Source organism: Varroa jacobsoni, unplaced genomic scaffold, assembly GCF_002532875.2.
Source record: "Varroa jacobsoni isolate VJ856 unplaced genomic scaffold, vjacob_1.0 scaffold_58, whole genome shotgun sequence".
Taxonomy (NCBI): Eukaryota; Metazoa; Arthropoda; class Arachnida; order Mesostigmata; family Varroidae; genus Varroa; species Varroa jacobsoni.
The window spans coordinates 51,473-76,219 of record NW_019212960.1 but is presented as its reverse complement, the minus strand read 5'-3'; the positions used below and the strand labels follow the sequence as shown (position 1 = coordinate 76,219).

Below are 24,747 nucleotides of genomic sequence, written 5' to 3'. Positions count from 1 at the left end.
TACACTGATATACAGATGCCTTTCACACGAGCATACTGTAGTAAACATTCTATAATGCACCAAAACGTCTTGTAACCAGTGTTTCGAGGTATCCAATAGCCTGCTGCCAAACGGTAGTACTCAGTGCTCTGCAGTATTTCATTTCAATAAAGAAGAACTAACTGACCTGTCTCTCGTATTTGTTTGGTGAAAACAAAGGCGCTACCTTCTCTCTACTATCATCATCATTATCGACATCAATCACGATTTGCTGCTGTGGCTGTCTCAAAGAGAGCGCGTTATGATCAAGTGCGGTGCGATGCGCCGCGCCGCTGCTCAACCTTGACGAGATCTCAACGACATCTTGTTTCCAGCATCACGGGATACTTGATTCCGTTCGGCTCTTGTTAATCCAAATGCCGTGTTATATGTATGTCATGTCTTACACCTGGTTAACTTAATGGAAGTGTGGAGCAACCACAATCTAAAAGTTTGCGTCTTTACTGGTATTGCGGTTGCGTTACATCGAATAAACCACTTCCCTTTCCGATAGTATACCATCTCTCAGGCGTGTCGAAAACTACTGTTAGACATAGTATTCCATGCTTTAGGAACAATAGCAATCTGCCTAGTATCGGTAGAGTACACGGCACTATTGCATTGGCTCGCTTGTGTTAGGTAATGCAAATTGCATGTCGCGATTGACTCTCCAAACCCTAACAAATCCGGCTTCTTATTGTGACGTTGGCTTGAAAGGTATCAATATAAGGTACGAACAGTAGCTGAGCTTCATCTCTGATTGTTGAAGTCGCCATCAGCTTGTAGTATTGAAGACAAGTGTGTAAACTCGCCTTATTTCGCATGCGGGCATTATCCCGCCGCTTCAATGGCACTTTAAATGACATCGTCAGGACGGAGAGCATTGCTTAATGTTAAAAGGCGACTCTTCAAGTGTGCTCAGGTTTGAAAAATTTTCTACAAAATGTTGTCTCGAAGGGTCGGCCATCTTCTTGAACCTCATGAAGTTAACGATACAACCCGGACTGCTACTGCACTCCGGTTAGCGAATGAGGAGATCGCCGATATACTGAAGCTTTTAGTTGTATCAGACTACGATGGAGCGGCTGAATTAGTTGAACGACAACTTCCAGGGACAGCTCACAAAACTAACCTAGACGTCCCCATGGGAAATCAATTCATGAGAAATAAGCATACTGATTCTACGTACTCTTTGAGAGCGCCTAACATAATTAAGGGGTCCGTCAAAGAAGACTCTGCTAGAAAAAAGTTAAACTCTTCTCCTAAGGGAAGCGAAAACTACGAAAAGAGAGTAGGATGCCAAGTCCCAGGACAGGGAAACGGGAAAATGTCATGTCACCCACAGGTTAAGTCTGCTAATTATAAAAAGCTGGAGATCCATCAGATTATCCATTCCAATAGCACTACGGATAATACACGAGCAAGTAAAAAAAAAATCAGGAGATTGAAAAAACATCGACGGGATCCCAAGACAACCTTTAAAGGTATATCTAAGTTGGAAAAAGGGGCGCGTTTTATAACGAGAAGCCATTTCAAAGAAAAGATGTTCTGTTGTACCAACGTATTAGCTTTTACGAAAAACGTACCCGATGCTACAAACGGAAGCATGCATGAAAAGACAGGGAAAAATTGTACGCCCACTGTCAGACTCCGTGGTGGAATACTATATCAAGACCGAAATTTAGTTCAAGCTCCAAGATGTGATGAGCGTATGACAAAAATTTATCACAAACACGGCGGTGTTGGTGCTAGTGGTGACAGGTTCTCAATGTCGTCATCGCCATTGCCATCTGGACGGCCTAACTTATTAGAACTGTGTAACAGCCCCGGTAGTGGTAAGATAAGCTTAAGTTCCTCACGTGTTAGTAGAGTCACCTCCAGGTTAACCTCAACTTTATATTTTGGTATACAATTTGATATGAATATCTTGAATATCTTTCGTTTGGTGGTTTTGAGCGATCTAAAAGGCCACTAAGTTTCCGATTATTATAATGCAATTGAAGTAACGGATTTGTCGACCAAGCTGGCAACGGAATTTGTATATTAGTTCATAGGGTTTTTAAAAAAGTTGCTGCCCTTTTTTAATTACTTCAATTTTTATTTAAAGATTTTTCTGGATAGCCAGATTGATTACATGTAATCTTGGAAACCTTTGTCTACACGTGCCTCCTGTAATTGCTTTGTACACCAAACGGAGTTTCATGTTGAGTTCAAGCTCTAAAAACGGTGATTCGAAATGGCGAAAAGCGATTGTTAACGCTTCTATATTTTGCTTTTTACCAAAGTTAAAAATTATAAGACTAAATCAAATATTTGTATAGATATCTCCAGAAATCCATTCGAAATTGGCTTGCTTAGTACAGCACTTTGTTTACTCAGTCCATGCCGCGCAATTTTTAATCTTCGAAATAACGCTTTTCCATCATTGATGCACCTGCATTAAATGATCAAAAGGTTAAAAAATTCTCCATGTCATTAAAAAAACCACACATTTTCAACTGCAAGTTGCCTAGAACAAATACCGCTATACAGATTGAATAACGTGCTGTTACAGTTTTTCGTGCGCGCCGCTGTTAGATCGTGCCAGTTCACCGCGGCAATAAACATTAAACTCAATGTTAAATGATAAGTGTTAGATTCAAACTAATCCTTTTTGTAGTGTAGTAAAAAACGAGAAACGGTATGCTTTTAATATAGAACGATGATTTACGAGAGCTGTGTAGGAAAAGGTGGAACTATATGGGCTAAAATTTGCTCACCACTATCGTTGAAAACGAACGATACTACGGGAAAGAGAAACATTGTACCAGTATATTCCTCAGAAACGCTTTTATCAAGGGGCATAAATAACAATAAATACAATTCATAGATTTTCACGAAAATGTCAGTTGAGGCTAAATATGTTGACTCCACATGATGGGGTTATATGAGCCAAAAATAAGGCTATATGAGCTACTGATGTTTTTATGCGAGGAAATTAGTCATTCAAAGAATCTAAAAGGAAAATGCGTTTCATTATCAAAAAAGCTGCGATTATTGGTTACAGAACACTATGCCTTATAATAATTTCAAACTGAAAACTCAAAATTCATAATTTTTCTACCACAAGTTTACATGAAGATCTTCTTCGCAGTATAAAACCGACTTTCGACCCGCGCATCTACGAATTGCATTTTACTCTAGAAGAGAGGGTCCATAGCAATGTGCACGCCGTTTTTTAAAGCCAACTTAATGGGACTGAAGCCCGTACAACTATCGTGGTTATCTACAATTTTGGTATAAGTAATTGCCTATGTTAATATCTAATTTATGATGTGAAGTACGTGTCAATAAAAAGTGCAAATCCATAGTGCTTTAATTTAGCTTAACATATGTACACGTATATACGCATTTTTACTAAGCTTCAATAAGGTTAGCGTCCAGCTTCATGTATTGTCGAAATTCAATGATATGTGTAGTTCACAGGGTTTTCATGTAACTCAGATAACTTTCATATAGATTGCCTCCAGATATTTGGGTGAACGAAACTGGTAACAAAAAAGTGACTAATTTATTTCTTTATCGTTCAATAGAATATTGAAAGCTCCATAAAATAAATTGAAGATTTGGAATCAAAGAAAGAATAGTAACGCGAATGATACTTCGACCAACGTATACTTAAAGAATTATGGAAGTTAAAAAACTTTAAATAGATGATCTGTTGCTACAAGAAACGGAGTGGTCCATACAAGTTTTGCAACTTCTCAAATTTCCACTTTCCGTAACGGAGGTGCGTTCTAAGTAAATTAAATAGTATATACATTTATAACCAACTAACTGCAATCGCTATTCCGATAATGAGTCTTTTCAATATTTGAACTGTTGGATTAGTACTCTGCAGAATTATCTTACAAAGTCTGAATCTGGTCAAAACAATGTACGCTGAAAGTGACGATGTCGCCTACAAACGTACAACTGTATATTCTTGTGGTCAGTATGAGGCAAAGTAAGGAGTGAGACAACACGCTGTCTCTTTAAAAACCAGGGATATACGTGACCGTCTGCAAGTCCATGCATGCCAATAGTGTAAGGCTGCTTGGAGTTTCAAAGATTTATAAAGAACAGCGGAAGAACCACTCATTATATTTGACATAAAATACCGGAAATGTGTGGTTCCTTGAAAACTAAATAGATCTGATAAGTGCAAAAAACATAATTGTGCGCCAAAGGCTACAAACTAATTCAACCTACATTGAAATATGCTTATCATTGCATTACCACGAGATTTCTCAGACTTCTTAAACGTTGTGGTAACTGTTATAAACACACTTCCAATGGGTAATTAAGAATAAATGAACCAACTGCAAAAATTCACGAATTTCTAAAGATCTACAAGAAAGTGGATATCGTTTGTTTCAATAGAGACAAAGTAATCGGAACGACTGAATCCATTGAATTGAAGTTCAAGTAGTACTGCATTATCAATATGAATAACTGGTTAGGATTGAGACTGAGAATAAAAATATAGCATCGTTCCCATTACAAAAATTACCTATTGCGCGATCTGAGACAAGTAACATTACATTTTCGACCAAAAACATATACGGAGTTCCTCTTTATCGTACATAAACATGTACTAACTAAATATTTTTGCTGCCATTTCAGCATACTCAGGATCCATTGCATATTTGATCATTGAGGGCGACCATTACAATTGTATGCTTTCTGATGATTTTGTGTGGCCATTTTTTATCTTTCGCAATTTAAGTATGCTCGTTGTTAATTCTTCAAGTAAGCCACTTTTGAACGTATTCATGCATAAGCTTTGCACATAAATTTTAAAGAAAGAGGAGATGGCAGTACACTATTCTGCAGTTTCAAAATAGTGCGGCGCTTTACATTAGAACTAAATTTATAGTTTTCGTAGACCTTTGATTTTAGCTAGCAGATTTGAGCGTCGAAAACTAAAATTTATGATAGATGCAAAATTGTTGATGTAAGTCGGAAACTGAGGCATGTTAAACAACGCTGACGCTGACAAGTGTTTTATAAGAATTGTCCAAATACACTTGGTCCAACACTATTGGATATATGCCGTTTAAAAAATGTTTATTCCTTTCGCTTATGCTCTAGGGGAGTGCCTTTTATGTAATTTATACAATACAGTACATTTTTTTAATTCATTCGACTTCAGTTTAGCCGAATGGCGCTTATTCAAACCGAATAATTTACAATGTGCATCTTAGATAATGTTTCGCAAAGCACGAAATGCTTGATGAATAGTGAAGGTCACAAACTGCACTGGTATTAAACCTGAGAATAGTGTAATGGACATTTAGCATAATACGAGTTGTAGAAATAAATGTTTGCTCGTTTTTGACGAAATTTAACCCGAGTTTTTTTCCTCCTCAATAAAGTCATCGGTACGTGAACATCAGCCTCCGATATTAAAGTTCTTCATACTATGTTTTCAGATCTACCCAAGCTTCGTTGCTATTGCAACGACTGCACAACATCTAACTACACGTGTGAAACAAATGGCGTTTGTTTCGCAGGGACGAAAAGGGTAGACGGTGATAAATACGAGTTCTACTACAGGTAGGAGACTATAACCTGAAAAAAAAAGATAAATAATAGTTATCACCCTTCAAAACGTTGGTGTCGCAATTAAAACTTTGTGCAATTTTTAATAGATTGAATAAATTATATATGGTTTAAAGCTTTAATTACTTTACGGTGCCGAGACTTCTTAATTAAGGAGCCTTACGTTAAAGCATGCCTCGTTCTTGAGAATCTTCGTCTGCAAAGCTGGAGCTCACTTGTTCGAAGCTAAGTCGAACACATTCATCCATTCCGCCTTACACTTTTATTACATGGCAATGCGTGTTGATCTACATTTTTCTCAGTCTTGTAAAGGGGTAAATTCCCATTTGGTTATGAGTGGAGCTTGATATAGTACACAATATAAGTCGGTTACTCTTATGGATATAACGTGTAGATAACTGGGCATAACGATTTCATAGATGCTTTCATATGCTAAAAGTGATTCTCAAATACAATTAACCGATTCCGTGTGACCTTGTACTTGGTCTGTTTTCTATGCGATATACACACAGATACCGATAGCTCGCAGATGTGACCGGTTTAGCAATTCTTTAGCGATTCAAATAATATGTACATTTATTTTATAGAACTACCAGATCAATTGAAAACCTTAACCCATTTTGTGTGAGTAGAAAAATGGTGAATGACATAGGAGATCGCTAATTTATATATTTAGTAGGCACTTTTGAAAAAGGTATCTGTATTCATATAATAGTCTATTACTGGTCTTTGTTCATCGGTTGCATTTGTTCTAAATAGAATCTTATTTTTCATTTGAGACACACTTCGCGTGTTTCAAGACCGATATCAACCAGCGACACCCGAGGCCATGTCCGTGAAGCTTTGAGGGAGAGCGGGAGTCCCTTCTCTCTGCCATCGTGATGACCATAACGTTCCCAACATAAAAAGCCAACTTGGGTCAACATTAGTTTATTTGTCAACAACAAACTTACATTTACGAAAAATTATTCATTTTTGTAGATAAATTATAATGCAAGAAAATTATTGCTATCTTCTCGGAAATTTCTCATCGTACAGGTGTCCTCCGTCAATAGTGTAAATTACCCGAAGTACATTTATCGAATATCTTGGTTCTTTAGATTCATAAGGATTCTCGTTTCCTTTAAGATAAGAAAAGGCGTATGAGAAGTCAATTGCACATTAAAATAGTTACCCTTTTTTACATATTCTGTGCTACACACACATAATTGTATGCGTAATATTTGGTGCGACGATGATGTTGGACTAAAATCATCCTTCTGTCTAACGACTGACTTATCTGAAACCAACACCTGCGACCGCCTATGGGGACTGATTTTGTTACCCACCACAACAACATTGGCGATGACGACGTGGGCGACGGCAACAACACCTAAACAAAATGTGACCGATTGTAAAATGTGGTGACGGCCCTGCTTATCCGTTTGTCACTACATGTATATATACATGCACGATCCATCCTTGTGGCTGCTGGTGCTACTGCCTTGTGGCTGCGCAGTTGTGTGGGCCAAGAAGAACTACAACCACCACGCAAACCGCTTATATGTGAAACAGCCGAAACTCCCAACAAACAATTCGTTAAGGTGGAGTGCTGCACTACTGACATGTGCAATCAGAACCTACCTGGTATTCGTAATGGTACGTCAACAGAGAAACAAGGTAAATGGTGTGGTCCTTTCTATGACTTGATCATGACGATGATGATCGAACTCTTCTTTCAATTAAATCATTTATTGGTTACTCTCGGCTTCTGTACCGGCACTTCAAAGGGTAGCTGCATGCATGGCTGTTTGTTGGTTAATCAATCAACAGAAAGCCAATTCAAGCAACCTCAGCTCAAAATTCATTCATTTGCATTTTTATTCCTAAATATTTGTCAAGGCTCGCGTACCTTTGGAAGCAAAGAAATGCTGAGCTAGAACCCGGACTGCTCCTCTGTTCTACATGCCGTTCTATTCTGCATCTTTTCATTTTCATAAAACTCCTAATTTCCATGCCAGTCTCGTACCTTACCCATCATTGACAAATCAGTATAACTGAGGGAACCTTGTATTCACGAGGCTTCAACACGACACTTCAAAGGACGGTGACATAAATTAACACGCAATTATTGAGGAAAGGCTTTTCAAGATTTCGTTTTTGTTATGGTCTACCAGAGAGAAAGCAGGATGGGCTTGCTGCATATGTTTTGTGGGTTCCACTAGCGTTTTTCGTCAGAGGGAGTGTCAAGGTGGTTGGGTGTCATGATGTACATCGGTGTACTAAAAATACTATTACTAATAAATGATAACCGTGGAAATAATCATTGGACATTTTAACGGAATGGACATTGGACAAACATATGAACGAGAACTGCTATAAAACAAAGATACTAGCTGCTATTTATTGACGAATGCTGACTGATTCCTAACAGTCATTCAAGACATCCATATACGATTTACTAATATACTAATTATCTCTAGCTAAAACACAAAATAGGTAACGATAACGGTAATGGGTCGCCAAAAAGCCTGTGCTAATTAATCGCATTTTTCTTATAAAATACACGTTTTTTTCTGGAGCATTTGTAATGTGTTGTTTATTATTTTGAAGTATTATTTTTGAAGATTCTGGCGAGTTATGTATTTCTGGACGATAGGGTTCGTGACTTAATCAGTTTGTTGCCCTGATTACCTGTTTAGACTATCGAATAAAAGTAATACAAAAAAAAGGGGGTTTATTCAACTTGTTCGTAAAATGTCTTTTTATGAACAAGTTGAATAAACCCGGTTCGTTGAGCTTTTGACTATACGATTATGATAATACTCACCTCATAGTTTTTTCCTAGAGTATTACCACTGAAGAAGAGCTTGATTTAAATTGCCGCTATGAAACAAAAATTTAGCTTAGCATAGAATTTAATTCTAGTCGTTTGAAGATGCTCTGCATTACTTCTGCTGTGCAACGACAATGGGCTTGGTAAAACCGCAACGATTTGACGCAATGAGCCAACATTTCGTATTGGAGAATGGTAAATTATAATTCGTATACATTTTAGCAAATGTACTTTGTCGTAGGCATTAGTATGAACGCATACTATATTAGATGTGGTTGCACTTGAACCAAATTTTTCTACAGAGTGCTATTTTGAGTGAATCGTTAGAGGTACGTAACCACCTACTAAAGCTTATAGCAGAATCACTGATCTGATAAGTAATAAGTATTCTTTGGCGCTAAATTCAATGCAGTATATGAAAAGCGGTAATAAATAAAAAAATAAAAAAAATTTGTGATCTGTATAAAATTAGCTTGCGGTGCTTTACTAGAATTCATGCGGTAAGTGCCTACACTCCAAAAACCCAATATCGCCATAATAATCATATTATTTTTCGCGGGCCTGTTTGGATAGATGTCTCGACAAGCCGAGAATGTTTCCCGGAGAAGATTACATTAGTCAGTGTAATAGGACGAGTACGGCCAACCAGTTCGATACGCGTTTATCATCGACCCCAGCACATTCTATACGGGGACAACTCAAGCTTGGGCACAAACATGACTTCGTTCCAGAGGAATCGAACTGGTGCTGCGACTCAGAAGAGATGTGTAACCGCAAGCTCTCTCCTGAAAAGGCGCTTCAACCCATTGGCATGAAAGGCCCAGGTAGCAATAGTGAAAGAAAAGTGAAAGTCGAAAATCTTCTGAATCCGATACACTTGTGGGGTTTTGAGACATGAGACACTATTCGTATTGCAATATAATCAGTTGGCCTGTGTACACAATATATCCAGTGATAATGTCATAAATTTAAGTCGCGCTGCTGTTAATCTGAGTGGTGTCTCTTGTTTCAATCTCAGCAACCTTCCACCTCATCTAAGGTTGCTGCTCTTAACGCTACATTGTCATTAAGCCCAGTCTGCTATACTGCGGATGGTATTCCTTGTCAGTCCTTGTCTAGCCTGCAGCAACAAAGAGCGCTAACAGGACAAACCGTTTTGCTCCTCGCGTTGTTGTCGTTGTCGCTTTTGTGTCCTTTGAATGCTCACCAAAGCACCAAAATACAAACCTACCTGCTGTTGCCCAATTACTTTTTTCTAGTACTTGCACACGAATTCAGCGTTGTTCTTCAATGTGGACATCATTCCGCAACCGCTGTTTTCGTCTTAGCTGCCGCAGCGTGAGTTTCCGCTGTAGCTCGGTTTGCTTCGGGATATATATAAAACTAGCTATACTATATATAGCACAAATGTATACAGTGTGTAAAGTTTCAATCCAGGACAAGAACGCGGTAATTAGATAACACAGATAAACGTTGTGGAGGTGAGCCGTCTACGGGGCTCTGAGAAAGGCTTTTACCATACTTTCAATGTGATGACTCATAAGCAATGGGAAAGGTTTGATTTTTTGGAAGTAATTAACTGCCTCATGTTCGGCACAATAGATTATTTATTCACAATAAATGATGACGTTGAAGGTTGGCGGAGTTAGAAACTTAAAAAATATCGGAAATTGGTTAGTCTTCACCCACTATTGTGTCTTTCGGTATTACAGCTTATCGAAATTCCGAATTCTAAACTAATGGAGCTGCAAATTTCTCTACAGAGGTCCTAGATTGTTACCCTGGTCTGCATATTTGTCAGTATTTGATAACGCCAGTAGATTCGCAGCTCATTATTGATGTTGGGACTTCGTCATACAATTTTGTAATCCAAAGTGTCATACTCTCCGATCTAAAGGTTATCAGTACGATTTCAACGCAAAAGTAGTCTATCCATTGTAAGTCATTTGCAGAAATTTACTCATTTGTCGACTCGGGATTATATTATAACTAGGTCACCAATACGGCCAATAACGTTCTCATATTCAATAATTATTTAAAAAGTACTGATTTTTTTACTAGGAGGTCAATGTTAATATGGTTAGTGTAGTGTCCAGTTTGTCACTATAATGCCAGGAGCGCATTTTCAATACAATTGAGGTTTCATTAATCAGAACGAAAGGAAAGGTTGCAAATGCTTAAGTAGAGAATAGAGTAAGCTACGAGCATGTGTACTAGTAAGTAGTACGGGTACTGGTTACGATATATTTATATATATAGCAGGAGTTTAAGTTGCAGACTAGATGTTGAATCTATACAATCTACTTGTAATGCATCCTGCGGGTGGAGAAAGTAATTAAGAGTTTTTTATCCATAACATAAACACACTAATCCTATTTAAAGACTCCTTATTCTATTACTAATCCACTTTACCCAAATGAGCATGTACTGCTAGGTCCTAGTCAGCTCATTAGCTAGTAGTTTTTTTAGTTTACTAATTTATTTACCAATATTAGCATGTGGTAAATGAATAATACATGAGTAAACGATTGACTGTATCGATTATGATTGCACCGATGTATTATTATTATTATTATCATTCGCATTCGTCAGCGATATACCAGTGGTGTCCACAAGTCTTTGCGTTCGTGTTTGTCTTCGTCCATGTCCCTGTCCTTATCCGTGATACGTCCGCGTCAAACAATGCCAAAAATGTACTGTGCAAGTCAATTGGGAGGTCGTAAAGCACCTGCTTGCGTGAAGGTTTATATATTGTTGTCATAGAAAGGATAAAATCGATCGCTAAAGAAAAAAAAACCTGTTTACTTGATTATCTTCCTTCACTCGCTGTTTTATTAGAAGTTTATTGTTTTTTTTTTGGGTTTTATTTATAGCAGTACTTTAGCTATCATTTAAAAGATTATATTTAGAGCCCACCTATTGACATACACAGAAAAATACGATATAAATTCAGTAGTTGCTTTTCATCAAACTCCATCAATCGTTTGAACTTTTTTACATCTACTTTTGTTTTTAAACATTTCAGTTCAATTGATTCTGAGATAACAAACTGGTGTAACAAAAATGCTATCCCTAAATTCAATTAAATTTGTCAATACAAATCTTAATTATTCAATGGCTTCTCTTTAATTTTCCCTGCATGGCTGTGTTAAACGTATTTAAAGCGTGTAGCTCTATCCTGAGCTTTCATCTGGAGCGTAAGATCTTCATAGATTCTATTATGCATCCTGCACGATCTGGAAAGACACATGCCATTGAGTAATAACATATACCATATAGCTTTTTCATCTGCTTTATTGATTATATCGGTAAGAATTAAATCAGGATTCACCCCCTTTTGTCATCATCAAGGTCTGTCACTTTTCGTAGTCATTAAATCAACCATTTTACCATTGCTTATCTATATTATCTTCTAACCGGTCAAATTTCAGATAAATTATTCTCGTGGAGATGAATAAAAAATGTCTTTTCTCCTTGTTGTTGTTTCCCAACCGTCTTTTATTATTTACAAGCAATAGCACTGATTTATGCTCTGTGAACGATAACAAAGGTGCAGTTAAATTTTACGTATGTTGGGTATCGGTGTAACATGTGCTATTAAAAGCCTACAATAAGCATATTTACTCGATTTTCATACATTTTAGCCTTTTTATGCACTTCTATTACCCTATGCACGTTATCGTAGCGTTTTTTCTCTAGTGGTTATTGCCTCTTCAAATTGTTTTACGTTAATTATAATTTAACCATCCCTTCATAATAATCTCACACCGCATTGTGTGCTCTCCACTAACATAACTTTTGTTTCATCGGCCGCACCTATAACGGTGGATTGTACGGGCATCATGCTTCTGTAGTACCGACTAGCCCATCATATTCAGCCAACGCGACTCTATGGCTGGCAGGGGGAATACTGTCTGTGGCCCTGGCGGTCCTTGTGGTTCTTAGCCTCACTGTTTATTACTCCAGACGTCGGAAGGTAAGAGCAAAGAATTAGAATACGTAGTAATTTAGACCAAAGAGAGTTTTTTTCGTGAATGGAAGCTGACAAAACGGAAAGCGTCTAACTTCATCGTAAAACAGTGTTGAGCTCTAAGACAATTATAGATAATCATGAAGTCGTACATAATGGAGCGACAATAATTTACTGCAGTAAAGTAAATATACTGAATTCATTATCTCTGAACGAATGCGAATTATTAAATTATCAGTTTTGTTTGATTTTTTGTTGTTTCACTGTTTATCCATACAAACACTTCTCGTCTTTTTTCTGTGTTTGTAGTTATTGCTTAACGCTTGTTTATGAAGTGATATATAAGTCGTTTGTTTTACTGTTATACAATATTTTATTTAGAAAAGTAGTGTTCAGTAATCGTTTCTCTTGCTCGCTACAATTAGAAAACTTTGGCTATCGCACGAGAGGTTCGATTAAATAATTAATAATAAAGAATAAATAACAGTTCAAATAAATTTAGAGTGGTTTTACATGTTCGCGACTTGCAATTGTATTTATCGAAACGCTCAATTTATTATTGTCTTAAATTCCCAGTTAGCAGCAGAGTCTATGAAAAAATCTTTCGGTTTCAGTAGTGATGGATTATGCTTACAGGATCGTGATATGCTTGAGCGGGCGGAAGGTGGTGAGAGCGAGCCAATGATTTTACCACCAGGTAGCATTCGAGACCTATTGGATATGACTACCTCCGGATCGGGGTCGGGTTTGCCGCTGCTCGTTCAGAGATCTATTGCCCGACAGATCACCCTCTTAGAGACCATCGGTAGTTACGTTCATTCAAACTTCACCACATACATGCGATAAAAAGCTTCGATCATAATCTAATCACTAAAAAATTAGACAGAACTAATTTACGGATTCATGCTTTTGCTAGTGCAAGGCAAGTTGTGTTATAATGCATGCATCCATCTTTTAGGATTAATCGCTATATTTTATGCAAGTTACGAGTATATAGCTGGTTCATTAGTGGAGGGGTAAAAAGCAGACGAAGGGCATTGATAAGTTGAATGCGTCTTTTTGACTCTCTACGCCATTGACCTTTGGCTTTTAGACGATTATCTTGGTTCGGACGACGATTGAAAGAATTGCTTCTGTGGCTCCCCAAGACTGAATCTTCTCTACTATGTTATGATTGCCCGTATTTCACATGAAGCGAGTGCTATCATTAATGCACCACATCTAGCTTTTTTTTTTCTTTTACGTTTTTTCTTACTTCAGTTACATTGACGTTCCAATCAAGGGCAGCATAAAGTACAGAAAATATTGACAATATTGATGTCGGCAGGTTCATATTGAGCATTCTTGATACAGCTGTTTGAGAGCCAAGATAATGAAACAGTCATCGACGATGTTTTACGCCGTATTAGACAGTGTACCTTATAAAATCATAGTCTAGTTACGCTACATGTTGGAATGAATAAAGTGCAAGAAGGCATAGCTCTATTGAGAGAAAGTAGGTGGAATACGATGAAAAATGTATTGCTAATGAACTCGTTCTTTATATTTTTGATAACGCACTGCGGATCAATCGCCAGAAGGACGACTTACAGCCTAGAATCGATTAATAATTTCTAAATTCCTTGAACAAAGACACAAGTAACCCTTGAATCGCTACTAATGGCACTATACATTTACTTCACTTTATGTAATACGAGCGCACTCTTTTCATAGATATCGGATGATGGGTGCAGTGCAAGCGGCCATCGACAGTTGGTACATCCAAATAACTTTATTATATTATTTACGCGATATTCTTCTTGTGAAAGATTTCTATGTGTGTTCTTTATAATCAATTAGCTCGACACCTTGCTAAAGCGTTTCACAGAAGTACAAAGTAATTCAGTGTTTCGCTACTTTATTATTAAAATGCAGGAATTTTGCACAATCCCTAGGAGGTACAGTCATGCGATTATTTGTCAACTGCTGCGAAGTTTAGAATCCTATCTCAAGAAGCACACGAAAGCGACTCGACACATACAAGTCACCTTTATCTATTAGGTAGATATATCAGTCAGGTGCCAGGTTGAACGAAGCATTATAGATTCGGTGCTAATTGTACATACATGCGCACAGGTGGCGATACTTACCAATCCATAGCTGGCAGATTTGGTAGAAGCTGAAACCCTAAATATTTTAATATCAAACTCAACTATCCGCAAAATAGTCGGATTGTATCATCCATAGAGAGATTGTTAGGATCGAAAGCCTAATGTCTATGATTGGTTTTTCTGCGGACTATTCAAATAACGTCAAGGCAGTTCGGCCAGTTCTCAAAACTGGAAATACCTTTTTGTGTGATAGCACAGCATGCTCTAGATAGCAAAATGTAAATGATCTCATAAATATACTGTCGTAGTTATGATTCATACTCGGTAACTCATAACGTTAGAAGTGACCCTTCAATTAGTTCTGAGTCCATTAATAGTCGAGTGCTCGGCTTGACTTTAAGGAATAGGCAAGAAAATTGGCATAAAAGTAATAATCTCAATTTTCTTCTTCCACTGCGTGTTCCTAGGGAAGGGAAGATTCGGTGAAGTTTGGCGAGGTCGATGGCGTAGTGAGAACGTGGCAGTTAAAATTTTTTCGACGCGTGATGAGCGGTCCTGGTTCCGTGAAGTAGAAATTTATCAAACAGTGATGCTGCGGCACGACAACATTCTTGGCTTCATCGCTGCTGATAACAAGGACAATGGGACATGGACGCAACTATGGTTGGTCACCGATTTCCATGAAAAGGGCTCTCTTTTCGACTACCTCATGGAACATGTACGTAACACAGCCAGTGGGTATTGTTTTTTGAACTATGCATATAAACTGCACTCTGTTTTGCTATCGAAATAGACACCAAACTTATTATAAATGCCATTATTCTATTTGTAATTAATACGTGATTTTTCATTTGATCTTGGCAGACTGTGGATCCATATACGCTTTCAAAAATGGCATTAACCATTGCGAACGGTATTTCGCATCTACATATGGAAATCGTCGGGACCCAAGGCAAGCCAGCTATCGCGCATAGAGACATCAAGTCGCGCAATGTTCTTGTCAAAAGCGATTTAACCTGTGCTATTGCTGATCTTGGCTTGGCTGTGCGTTACGATTCGGCTACACGTTCCATCGACATCCCGCCCAATAGCCACGTGGGCACAAAGAGGTATACTTAATTGTAGGGAGCTACTGCCTGTCCCCGTGATAGCTTAGTGGATGACCTATTTGCGTGCTAACTATAAGGACGCGTTGCGTTCTAGCTTCGAACTCGAGCATAGATAGACTTCATTTCGTGTTGGGTGCCAATCATCTGATGGCATGCCTAATAGCATGCCGTTACCGGATGTAAAACTCGAAACATGAGGGGTATTACTGCCTAGGCAGAAATGCAGTAAGTAGTGCACTTTTAATAAAGATATCTTACTTCAAATAGACATTATTACTTCACGCGGAAGATAATTAGAATTAGAGCAGAGTGAAGGTCAAAGCTGAAAAACCCACCTGAAGAATAATTGAACCTGCCAAAACCTTTCTGTCACAATTTATCAATGATTGTGCAAATATAATATGTACAGCTCAAAAAGAGTTTTATTTTAAGTGTTCTTTGTCGCCTTTAGCGCTTTATATATTCCAATATGCTTAGTGGACGGGATGTTTATTTTAATTTTAAAGTCATATTAGCATAGTCATATGTTACAGCGGTCTTTCCCGTTTTACATACACATACATGATTTTAAGAATTCGAATGGCTAATACAACTTTGGTTCCTAAAAACAATTAGAATTCCTCTTTCTTTAGATAGAAATTTTGATTATGAATAGAAGACCACTATTCAGAAGGAACACAACGATACTTCGATAAAAGTTAATAAACGATGAATTTTGAGTGGCAATGCCCTGATGATGTCGTACGGAGTATAAATAACGTTAATATCTGAGATGAAACGAAAATAGGCAAAACCGTTTTAGCTAGTTATATTTTTGTAATTATATATGCCACTAAACTCAGCTTTGTTTGTAAATTTGGCCACGTCACCAATTGCCATGATAGCTTTAGTTGTCGCTGTTAGTGAAAGCGCGAATTTTTAAACTCTACTTAGATTCTGCATCAACGATAAAATGCCGACTATCATTCTAGACTCACAAACGTTTTATATCAAACAGACAATTCACTATTTTAAAGACTTAGAAGGAAGGCGAGTTAGTTATTTCTTAGATCTCTGACATAGATAGGCTTCCTAATCTCGTCAAGAAAAGCTATTTCTCGCGTAGTCGAGATGTGTAATAGGTAGTTGCATAATCTTTTCCTGTGGATGGTACACTATGCATTTACAGTGCAGCTTGTTATTACCAATTATATAAGCCAATTTAATATTAAAATTTAAGTTTGGTGCATATTTCGAGTTGTCTACGTGTGTATCTAACGTTGACTCAATACTTTTACTGCTACTTGAGCTAGGTATCTGTCTCCAGAGATCTTGGATGGAACAATGGCCGTGCACCAATTTGACTCGTTCAAACGGGCAGATATGTACGCTCTTGGTCTCGTGTTGTGGGAACTTTGTCGGCGATGCTCCCTTATAGCAGACGAGTATCAACTCCCGTACTTCGATGTCGTAGCGCCAGATCCGTCTATAGAGGAAATGAAGCATATCGTCTGCGACAAAAAGTTACGTCCTACGATTCCCGAGTCATGGCACACAGCTTGCCCGGTAAGAACGATAAACCTACACAGTTATATATAAAGCGGTAGTAAAATATATCATACGGAAGGACAGGCAGGGTGTTTGTAGATGCGGGTTAATATCTGTATATACAAGTTGCTTTATCATCATGGTGATTGTATTTCAGGAATTGGTCGCGCTAAGTCGAATCATGGCTGAATGCTGGTATGAGAACCCAGCGGCAAGGTTAACGGCACTTCGGGTGAAGAAAACCGTGTCAGCCGTTGGCATCGAGCGATCGAGTCAATCGGATTCGTCGAGTGATGTTAAGGCATGAGGCATTAGTGACGCGCAAATTGCTATATATGGCGTTTAGGAACGATTGTGAAAGATCACCACTCATTTAAAAAAACATTTTCTGGGAACGCAGTTCTAGTGGCATTGTACAGAACGGTAAGAAAAATTAGCGTGGGGCACAAACATTTGTCTTGCACTCAAGCATTCAAAAAGAGTAGGGAGACCAGGGTCTTTAATAGGCGATAAGCACAATTTAATACTACTACTGTTACAGTAAGGAATCACAGATAAGAAAATGATGTAGGTAACGTTACCGGCCAAAGAACTTCACTACGAAGCGAGGTAAGGCCTAATGATGCCGTTCAATGAACGTTGCTTTTAATGATAAAATCGATTTCGATGATGTAGATGAAGCGTGCGTGTGTGTGTGTATGTGCGCGAATGATAGACGTTATGAAGTGCAAATTCATTTTAAAAAAGGCCATATTAAAAAGTACTTAACTCTGTCCATATGTAGGTCTACTCTGTGTAAGTTTATTAGTGAGTGTATTATATTGAGTATTTTTTTATAATAAAGTGTACCAAAAAAGATACCAGAAATCATTAGATTCTAAAAGTTCATCTATTTCCTCTTTCTGCTACATGTCGCTCTTAAAGCAATCACCATTTGCTTCCCTTAAAAAATATCCTTCCCACCTTGTTCATTACCTGTTCGGGAGCTTGGAATGTTTTGCTTTACAACTGTGACGAGACCAACTGCTAAAATACCTTTGTGGGCAATTTTTCGATAATCTCTAACGTGAACATTTTCACAGACATTCACCGCGCAATTTACGGTTATTAATAAGCTAAATATTAAAATGCAAACAGATTGTATGAGCGATATGTTTAGCTTATGAACTCTAAAAGGGGCGGTCATTTATAGGATTAGCTTAATAGACATATATATAGGCGGAGATTTAAGTACATCCAAAACGTCTGATGTGGAAAAGTCTTATTTTGAATGAATTTGCCCATAGATATTACTATATCAAATACAAAAAAGTCACCAAAGAAGACTATTAAACCATACAGAGTGTATAATTTATAACTATAAATCCGATTAGTCTGCGAGACGGATAATTTAGACTCCTGCAGTGGTGCAGTCTCCAACCCGCGGCGAGCACATGACAGAAATTTTGGTTTCGCTTCCCACACATGTTAATATTATTCTTATATATTGTTTAATAAGTGAGTATGGATGAGCGTTTGAAAAACTAAGTCGACCTACGGTATTTAGTCGAGCTAAAGATTGTTATAGCTTCGTTTGCAACCATCCAACTATTAAATTTTAAGGTCGGGAGATATTTTATCGAAGAAGCTACACTCCAATTAAAAATAGATAAAAGTGATTACAGAAAATACTCAACTCTTTGAAACGAAGCATTTATCATGACGTTGTCTTTTGGTGGAGACATTTATTACCAACATGCTACGGTACCGTACAGCAGCGGCTGTTACTACATAATAGCGAAATCCTTCTCCTATAGATTTTCTTTGCGACTCGCCCGCTTAACAAGTGCACATTTTGGCTGTTTGTGAATATTTTCGTCAGTCAGTCATTTTGCAGTTTAGTATTTCTTTATTAAGTGTTGTCGTGCGGCGGTAACTCTTCTGCAGCTAATTTCTATTTTGACTTTGTACAAAGTTAGAAGCTGTGTATCAGCACAAAAGAATGAAAACAGGGCGCGATGTTGTTAGGGTTCTAAGGAAATATTGGGCCTTTATTGATAGTGACGCGAAGTTTCGTACGACAAAAAGATTCCTTCTGAGTGCCTATCCTTTTCAAGCTTCAGCGTCAGCATACAAAGGTTGCTTTCATTACTAAATGGCAGTTCGTAACACTGAATCAACTGTACCAAGTATTGTACATACTCATGTTCTGCAACGGTAATATTATTATTCATAATAATAGGTATGACAAAATGACACCGACGCTACTCAGTTGTCGGAGAACCCTCTTATCTTGTATCTCACATCTATCTGCGTAAGTGTATGTCCTGTTAAGTAATGCATCTTCTACACATACCTGACTGGCTGTAGCCATTTTTGTTCGTCTGAGGGGCAAATTATACAGTGGGTTACTTCATCATTCATCGAATGCCTATTTCACCATGTTGTGGTTTTAAAAATTGTCTAAATTGTACCTTTTTGTACTAAATGAATGATTGCTTTTACTCTAGATTATTTGTAGATAATCTGTTAAAAACGGAAGTAATGTTAACATATAGGACAAATTTCCTACATATTTCACCTTGGATCTTTAGCAGATGCTGAAGTTCTAAACGCAAACTATATCTGCAAATGTGGCAAAAAGGCCTTAATTTTTTTACGAGTTTATAATAATACCACCATTAATGGCTGCCAAAATAAGGAGTATTAAGAAGGAAATTGGTCGATTTGACAGTTTGTGCACACATTTGTCAAGACAGTCTTCTAATTTCCATTTTTATACAGACAGTACTAAATTGCTAGAAATGCATATGCAACATATTTACCAAAGTTTTTTTAGTTATGTTAATATACATTCAAGTAAGTTGAAAGTTTTTGAAGGAAAGTAAGACCACATGTCTTTAGATTGGTTTGTCAATAGACGTGCTCTCGAAGTTTTTTGTATTACTCAGGTTAGGAGAAAAAATCAGATTCAGCGAAGAAAAATAAAATAAAAGAAATAATTAGCTGTACGTTAAGGATGCTAAAGATTATAGAGTCGGCTTCTGCTCATTTCTTAGCATATCTGTTTGTTTTTAACTTAATTATTTGTCATTTTACACTAAAGATACATTAGCGTGAGGGAATCAAATTTCATATTTTTTTTATCTGGATAGTGCTACAAACTCACCGAGGTTCAATATCAATTAAATGAAAATATGCTGACAAAATAATCCAACTCAGTTTTCCGATTTGATATTAAGTTAACATCTTACCTGCAAAATCTTTTCTATATAAAGCATTTAGCACTTTCTCGTGCGCCTAGATAACAGGTGAGGAGAGAAATGCTTTATCAATAGACGGAATTCGAAGTTTCAAAATATAGGTAAACCGTTTTTATAAACATATATACCTATATACTGACATCATCTGTATTAGCCACAGCGCTAACAAAAAACCTTGTTACTTCGCCTATATCGTGTGGACCTGTAAATATAATCCAAATTCGTATATGAAACTAGGTACATACAATAGTGAGGGGTAAGCAGCTCAGTAAACCATCAGTCCATCCTCGAAACTTATTCGTACAAAAAAGGTTAAGTTATTGTTATCTTGATCGTACTGCTTGTGATTGCGATGATGACGCGTCTGAATGTTGAGAACACAGAGGATTTTTGGGAAAAAAATAAGAACGTCGGCGCGAGGACTTCGGATGGCCATTTTCGCGTCCAGTTGCCTTTATCCAATACCAGAAACTGCTACACGTGACTTCTTTAGCGTTCTGGAATATGTAAGCTTATATGGTCATAATTTGTTAATGAAGTATTGCCTGCCAGAAATATATCTTACATGTATCGTTCGACGTAAAGTTACTTGATAAATTGGTGAAGGCGTATATGGCGGTCATCTAGGAGGCGTTGTAGACGGATCGGTTGTCAATCTAGACATCGGCTTGGAACCAAACTAATTAACTGACCGACGTTACAGGAAATACTACAGTTCAGCAGCTGCGAGCTCCTTTCGGTAAAATGCTGATTTTTGTATGTAAAGCAAATTGTCCTTGATGTCACCTAAAATGTCTGTTTTATCAAATGTGCACCAGGAAAATTAGTTTCATTATTTAAAGAAGTGCTCAACGGACTGGATATGACAATGGTGATCATGACAACGACACTTTTTTCATGAAAAAAGTTTAGCTTCGTTCCTCTTCTATAGAGTGATAATTTACACACAAAGAAGAGTAAGCAGTTTGGATTTTATTAGAAAAGGGTCTATTGGATATTCTGCTAACGATAATGTTCATTATGATTTCAGTTGTCTTTACACTCGAGCATGGTGGTCAACTTTTTATATTTTTTGATGCTATAATGAGACCGAATCAGGTGACTATAAACCTCGCTAAGTTGAATCGTCATGATAAGAAGTTATATTTAGCGTTAATGAGATTTAAAAAGTCATTTGACTAAATGCTCGCAGTACCCAATTGATAATAAAAAAATGTACTCTGGTTTATCCTTCGGTATATTCATATCAAAAGCCTTCACTAACAGGGTCTTCAGTTAGAGATATCCCAAAAGTTAAGTATTCTTGGTTTTGTATGCCTCATTGAAGAGTTTCTTGTAGCAAAGATGTTAATTTCTTCCGTTAATGTAACCGGTTTTCATCTCACGCAATATTATGGAGTCAACCTTATTACTTAGATTGAATCCTTCATTACGTCGCATCTATCACTTCTAACAATTGCAAGGAACCTTGGTTTTTTCTTTTGAATTTCTTTATTACTGTATCTACAATATGGCGTATGATTCACGTACAATAGTACAGCTTGCCTGACGTTAGTACTGTGAGTTTTTAACTTCTTTTTTTAACACTTATAAGTGTATCACGTTCAAAATATCTGAGCCCGAATCATTATTATTTCTTCTGATCGGTTTACGTTTGGTTATCTTTCTCGGTAAAGGTTCTTTTGAAACGTTAATACTTATGATGTTCACTAATATTATCGGAAAAGTAGAGGCTAAGGTATGATTTGTTATAAAATGGTCTTCATCCGTCGAAGTTTAGCCGTAATTTAACATTTTGATTCTGAAGTTTTAACATTAAATCAAGGAATACCACACCTTTGTTCTGACAGAGCTGTAGGGTGATATATATAAAATTCCGGGTTGTAGGAATGATAATAATGATATTATCATTCTTAAATATTTATCCTATTTTTAGCGGTCGTATTATGGTCGCTGCTATAAATATTCTATCGATTACAACAGCAGTTGTCGGTTGCAGCTTCCCGAATTGAAAAAATATTGGCTTATCTACTTGTGTATCTAGACTTGTATTGGTTTCAAAGCAAAGAAGCGAACGACGCGCTGCAGCGTAACCTGAATGTAATGAAGAATGAGAACAACGAGAATTCGAATATGTACACTGCATCTGAGTATATGTGCTCAATCTGTGTGAACTCGATAAATGTGGTGTCCTCGTTATGTTATAATAATAAAATGTAGCAATGATAATAATGAAGTATGATACCTATGATTAAGAACATCGTATTACGTAATTATAACTATACTCGGACGCTGTTGTTATATATAAAATATTATCATCGAAAGACTAGCCTGATGGAACTTAAAAATGAATAATCTGGATTGACTGAAATAGCAAATCGACAAACAAAAACTATTGAAGACTTGTCCAAGCTTTGTTAAACGTCTGAAAACGTTGATTTCTGCCGTGTTAGTATAATAAACGCTAATGAGGTACGCGTATCCCAAAATAATAAAGAAAAAATAAAAACCATTACTTCCAAAGTCTGATGGGAAGACATAATGTAACAGTAATTGCGACACCGTACTGTATTTCATTTAAATCACAGTTATAAAAACCAGATTGTGGAACTTGCTCACTTAGAGAATGTATATATTATAATTACCTAATAAAGAGGCAACCAAACAATATTCATAATATGACCGTGCATGTGTTCTTGTTGATTTTGTTACTAGTACCAATTGATAATTTTATCTATAATCTATTGGAACATAATTAGATACTTATAAATTGGGAAATCGATATTGTTTAGCATCTGAGTTTTATTTAGGTTCAATTTCGCTCAGTCGTAAGAAATAGTCAGCCACTTTTAGTGCTACTGCGGCCCATGGCAAGAAAATATAAATAGAAGACGCGCACCAAGTTCGTAGGTGTTGTACATGCGCTTGCATTATCAAAATTACTTGAGTTTTGAAAACTGCAAATAAACTACATTGTTTAGAAGGGATTCGAGGGATTGAATTCCTGCACGTTCGTGGTATATGCTAAAATTGTTAGTAGATATTGGGGTTTAATAATATTTATGTCCCAAAATCTTTGCAAGACATTGGGCTGTTTCATAAACATCAGCAAAACAAATTTTAAAAAATCATCAAAAAACTTTAACTATCTCATATTTCTTTACCATTGATTTTCTTAAGGTATTCATTAATAAATTTATAGAGAAGATAAGGTAGTAGTTTAGTTTACGAGACTGTTGGTGGACAGGACTTCAGGGCAGCTTATTGCAGGTTATCTTACGCGGTAAGCTTCCCATCGTCAACAAACACGAGATGACTAAGAAATGCCAAAGGGTGGTAATATAAAATGCGACATGATGAAATTTATGAATCGAAAAACGAGCGACATCACAGGGATTTCAAGTTTCTTCATGCGGTTTAGGGTTCTTCAGGGAGCTGTTTGTTATTGGATTAATTTCATGGAGGGCAAAATCTCCATCTACAGCTATCTTGTTGCTTACCTCCGAAGGCACTCATCACATAATTAAGTGGCTAGACACCTAAATCCCTCTTTGAATTTTGTTATGAATAGTGGTGCATTGGCTAAAAGATGTGCTAAATATTTGTGACATGTGTGTAGGTAGAGATTTGGAGTACATAGATGTATAAGGAAAGATCCGATAACGAAAGTGTTAGTGTCAATAAATTACAAACCAGTGGAATTATTATTATATAATTAAATTAAAAAAAAAAGATAACTAAAACCAACATCAGTTATTTCAAGCGACCAGAATTGGACGGCTGAAGAGCGTAACAACTAGCAATAAGTCCTCATTTCCGATATTACAAATCTTACTTGTCCAAGGCAATGTGGCGAAGAAATATGCGCTCCATAGATTTTCACTTGAGCAAAGGTTGCTACGATCTGCAGTCACTATTAGTCCCCTCTATTATTACTAGTATGTCTTGTATCTCGTTGTGTATGGCCTCCCTCTCTCTCTCTTTTTCCTCGTTATATATACCTTACGTTCATGAATCAAAAGTAAATAATGGATTCGCTAAGTGCACTGACTTAACGATGGTTTTTTTGATTCAGCACTACAATAGCCAATAAATACAAAAGCAAAACATTCATGTAAAACCAATGAAAATGATCTTTGACTATCATTAACATTAAATGCAAATGGAACTACAGACACTACTTTCTCTTGCCAAAACGATGTTTAGAAGGCGGCATCTTCTAGCATACCAACAACAACCCAGTACGAAGGGGTCCGTATATGGTAAGAGCTATCATTACAGACTGTAGACAGAACTGTATGACGTTTAACATATATTAAGCTACTAACAAAATTTCGAACAAAAGAAGCTACTTCTCTTTGTTTTTATCCAAAAGCAGCTCTTGCAATCGTAT

The 24,747-nt window shown here is 37.0% G+C and overlaps 1 protein-coding gene across 3 annotated transcripts; it reads left to right on the top strand.

Moving 5' to 3' along the window:
- The first annotated feature begins 415 nt into the window (after positions 1-415).
- On the top strand, positions 416-23,037 carry LOC111261070 (TGF-beta receptor type-1). Of its 3 annotated transcripts, none has more exons than XM_022834308.2 (9): positions 416-1,853; positions 5,472-5,595; positions 8,990-9,240; positions 12,271-12,392; positions 13,023-13,191; positions 14,944-15,194; positions 15,341-15,585; positions 16,878-17,130; positions 17,270-23,037. In XM_022834308.2, exons 1-9 carry the CDS (start codon positions 962-964, stop codon positions 17,417-17,419), a joined length of 2,457 nt encoding a protein of 818 aa, XP_022690043.2. In that variant the 5' UTR covers positions 416-961; the 3' UTR covers positions 17,420-23,037. The 3 variants fall into 3 exon arrangements, with proteins under 3 accessions (XP_022690043.2, XP_086824698.1, XP_086824696.1); XM_086968572.1 differs by lacking the exon at positions 8,990-9,240 and adding an exon at positions 7,100-7,239; XM_086968570.1 differs by lacking the exon at positions 8,990-9,240 and adding an exon at positions 7,100-7,260.
- Positions 23,038-24,747: the final 1,710 nt, after the last annotated feature.

Coding starts and splice junctions, on each gene's coding strand:
- LOC111261070 (XM_022834308.2), top strand. CDS start 962: ATGTTGTCTCGAAGGGTCGGCCATCTTCTTGAACCTCATGAAGTTAAC. Junction 5,596..8,989: donor AAATACGAGTTCTACTACAG/GTAGGAGACTAT, acceptor CTGTTTGGATAG/ATGTCTCGACAAGCCGAGAA. Junction 12,393..13,022: donor ATTACTCCAGACGTCGGAAG/GTAAGAGCAAAG, acceptor TTATGCTTACAG/GATCGTGATATGCTTGAGCG.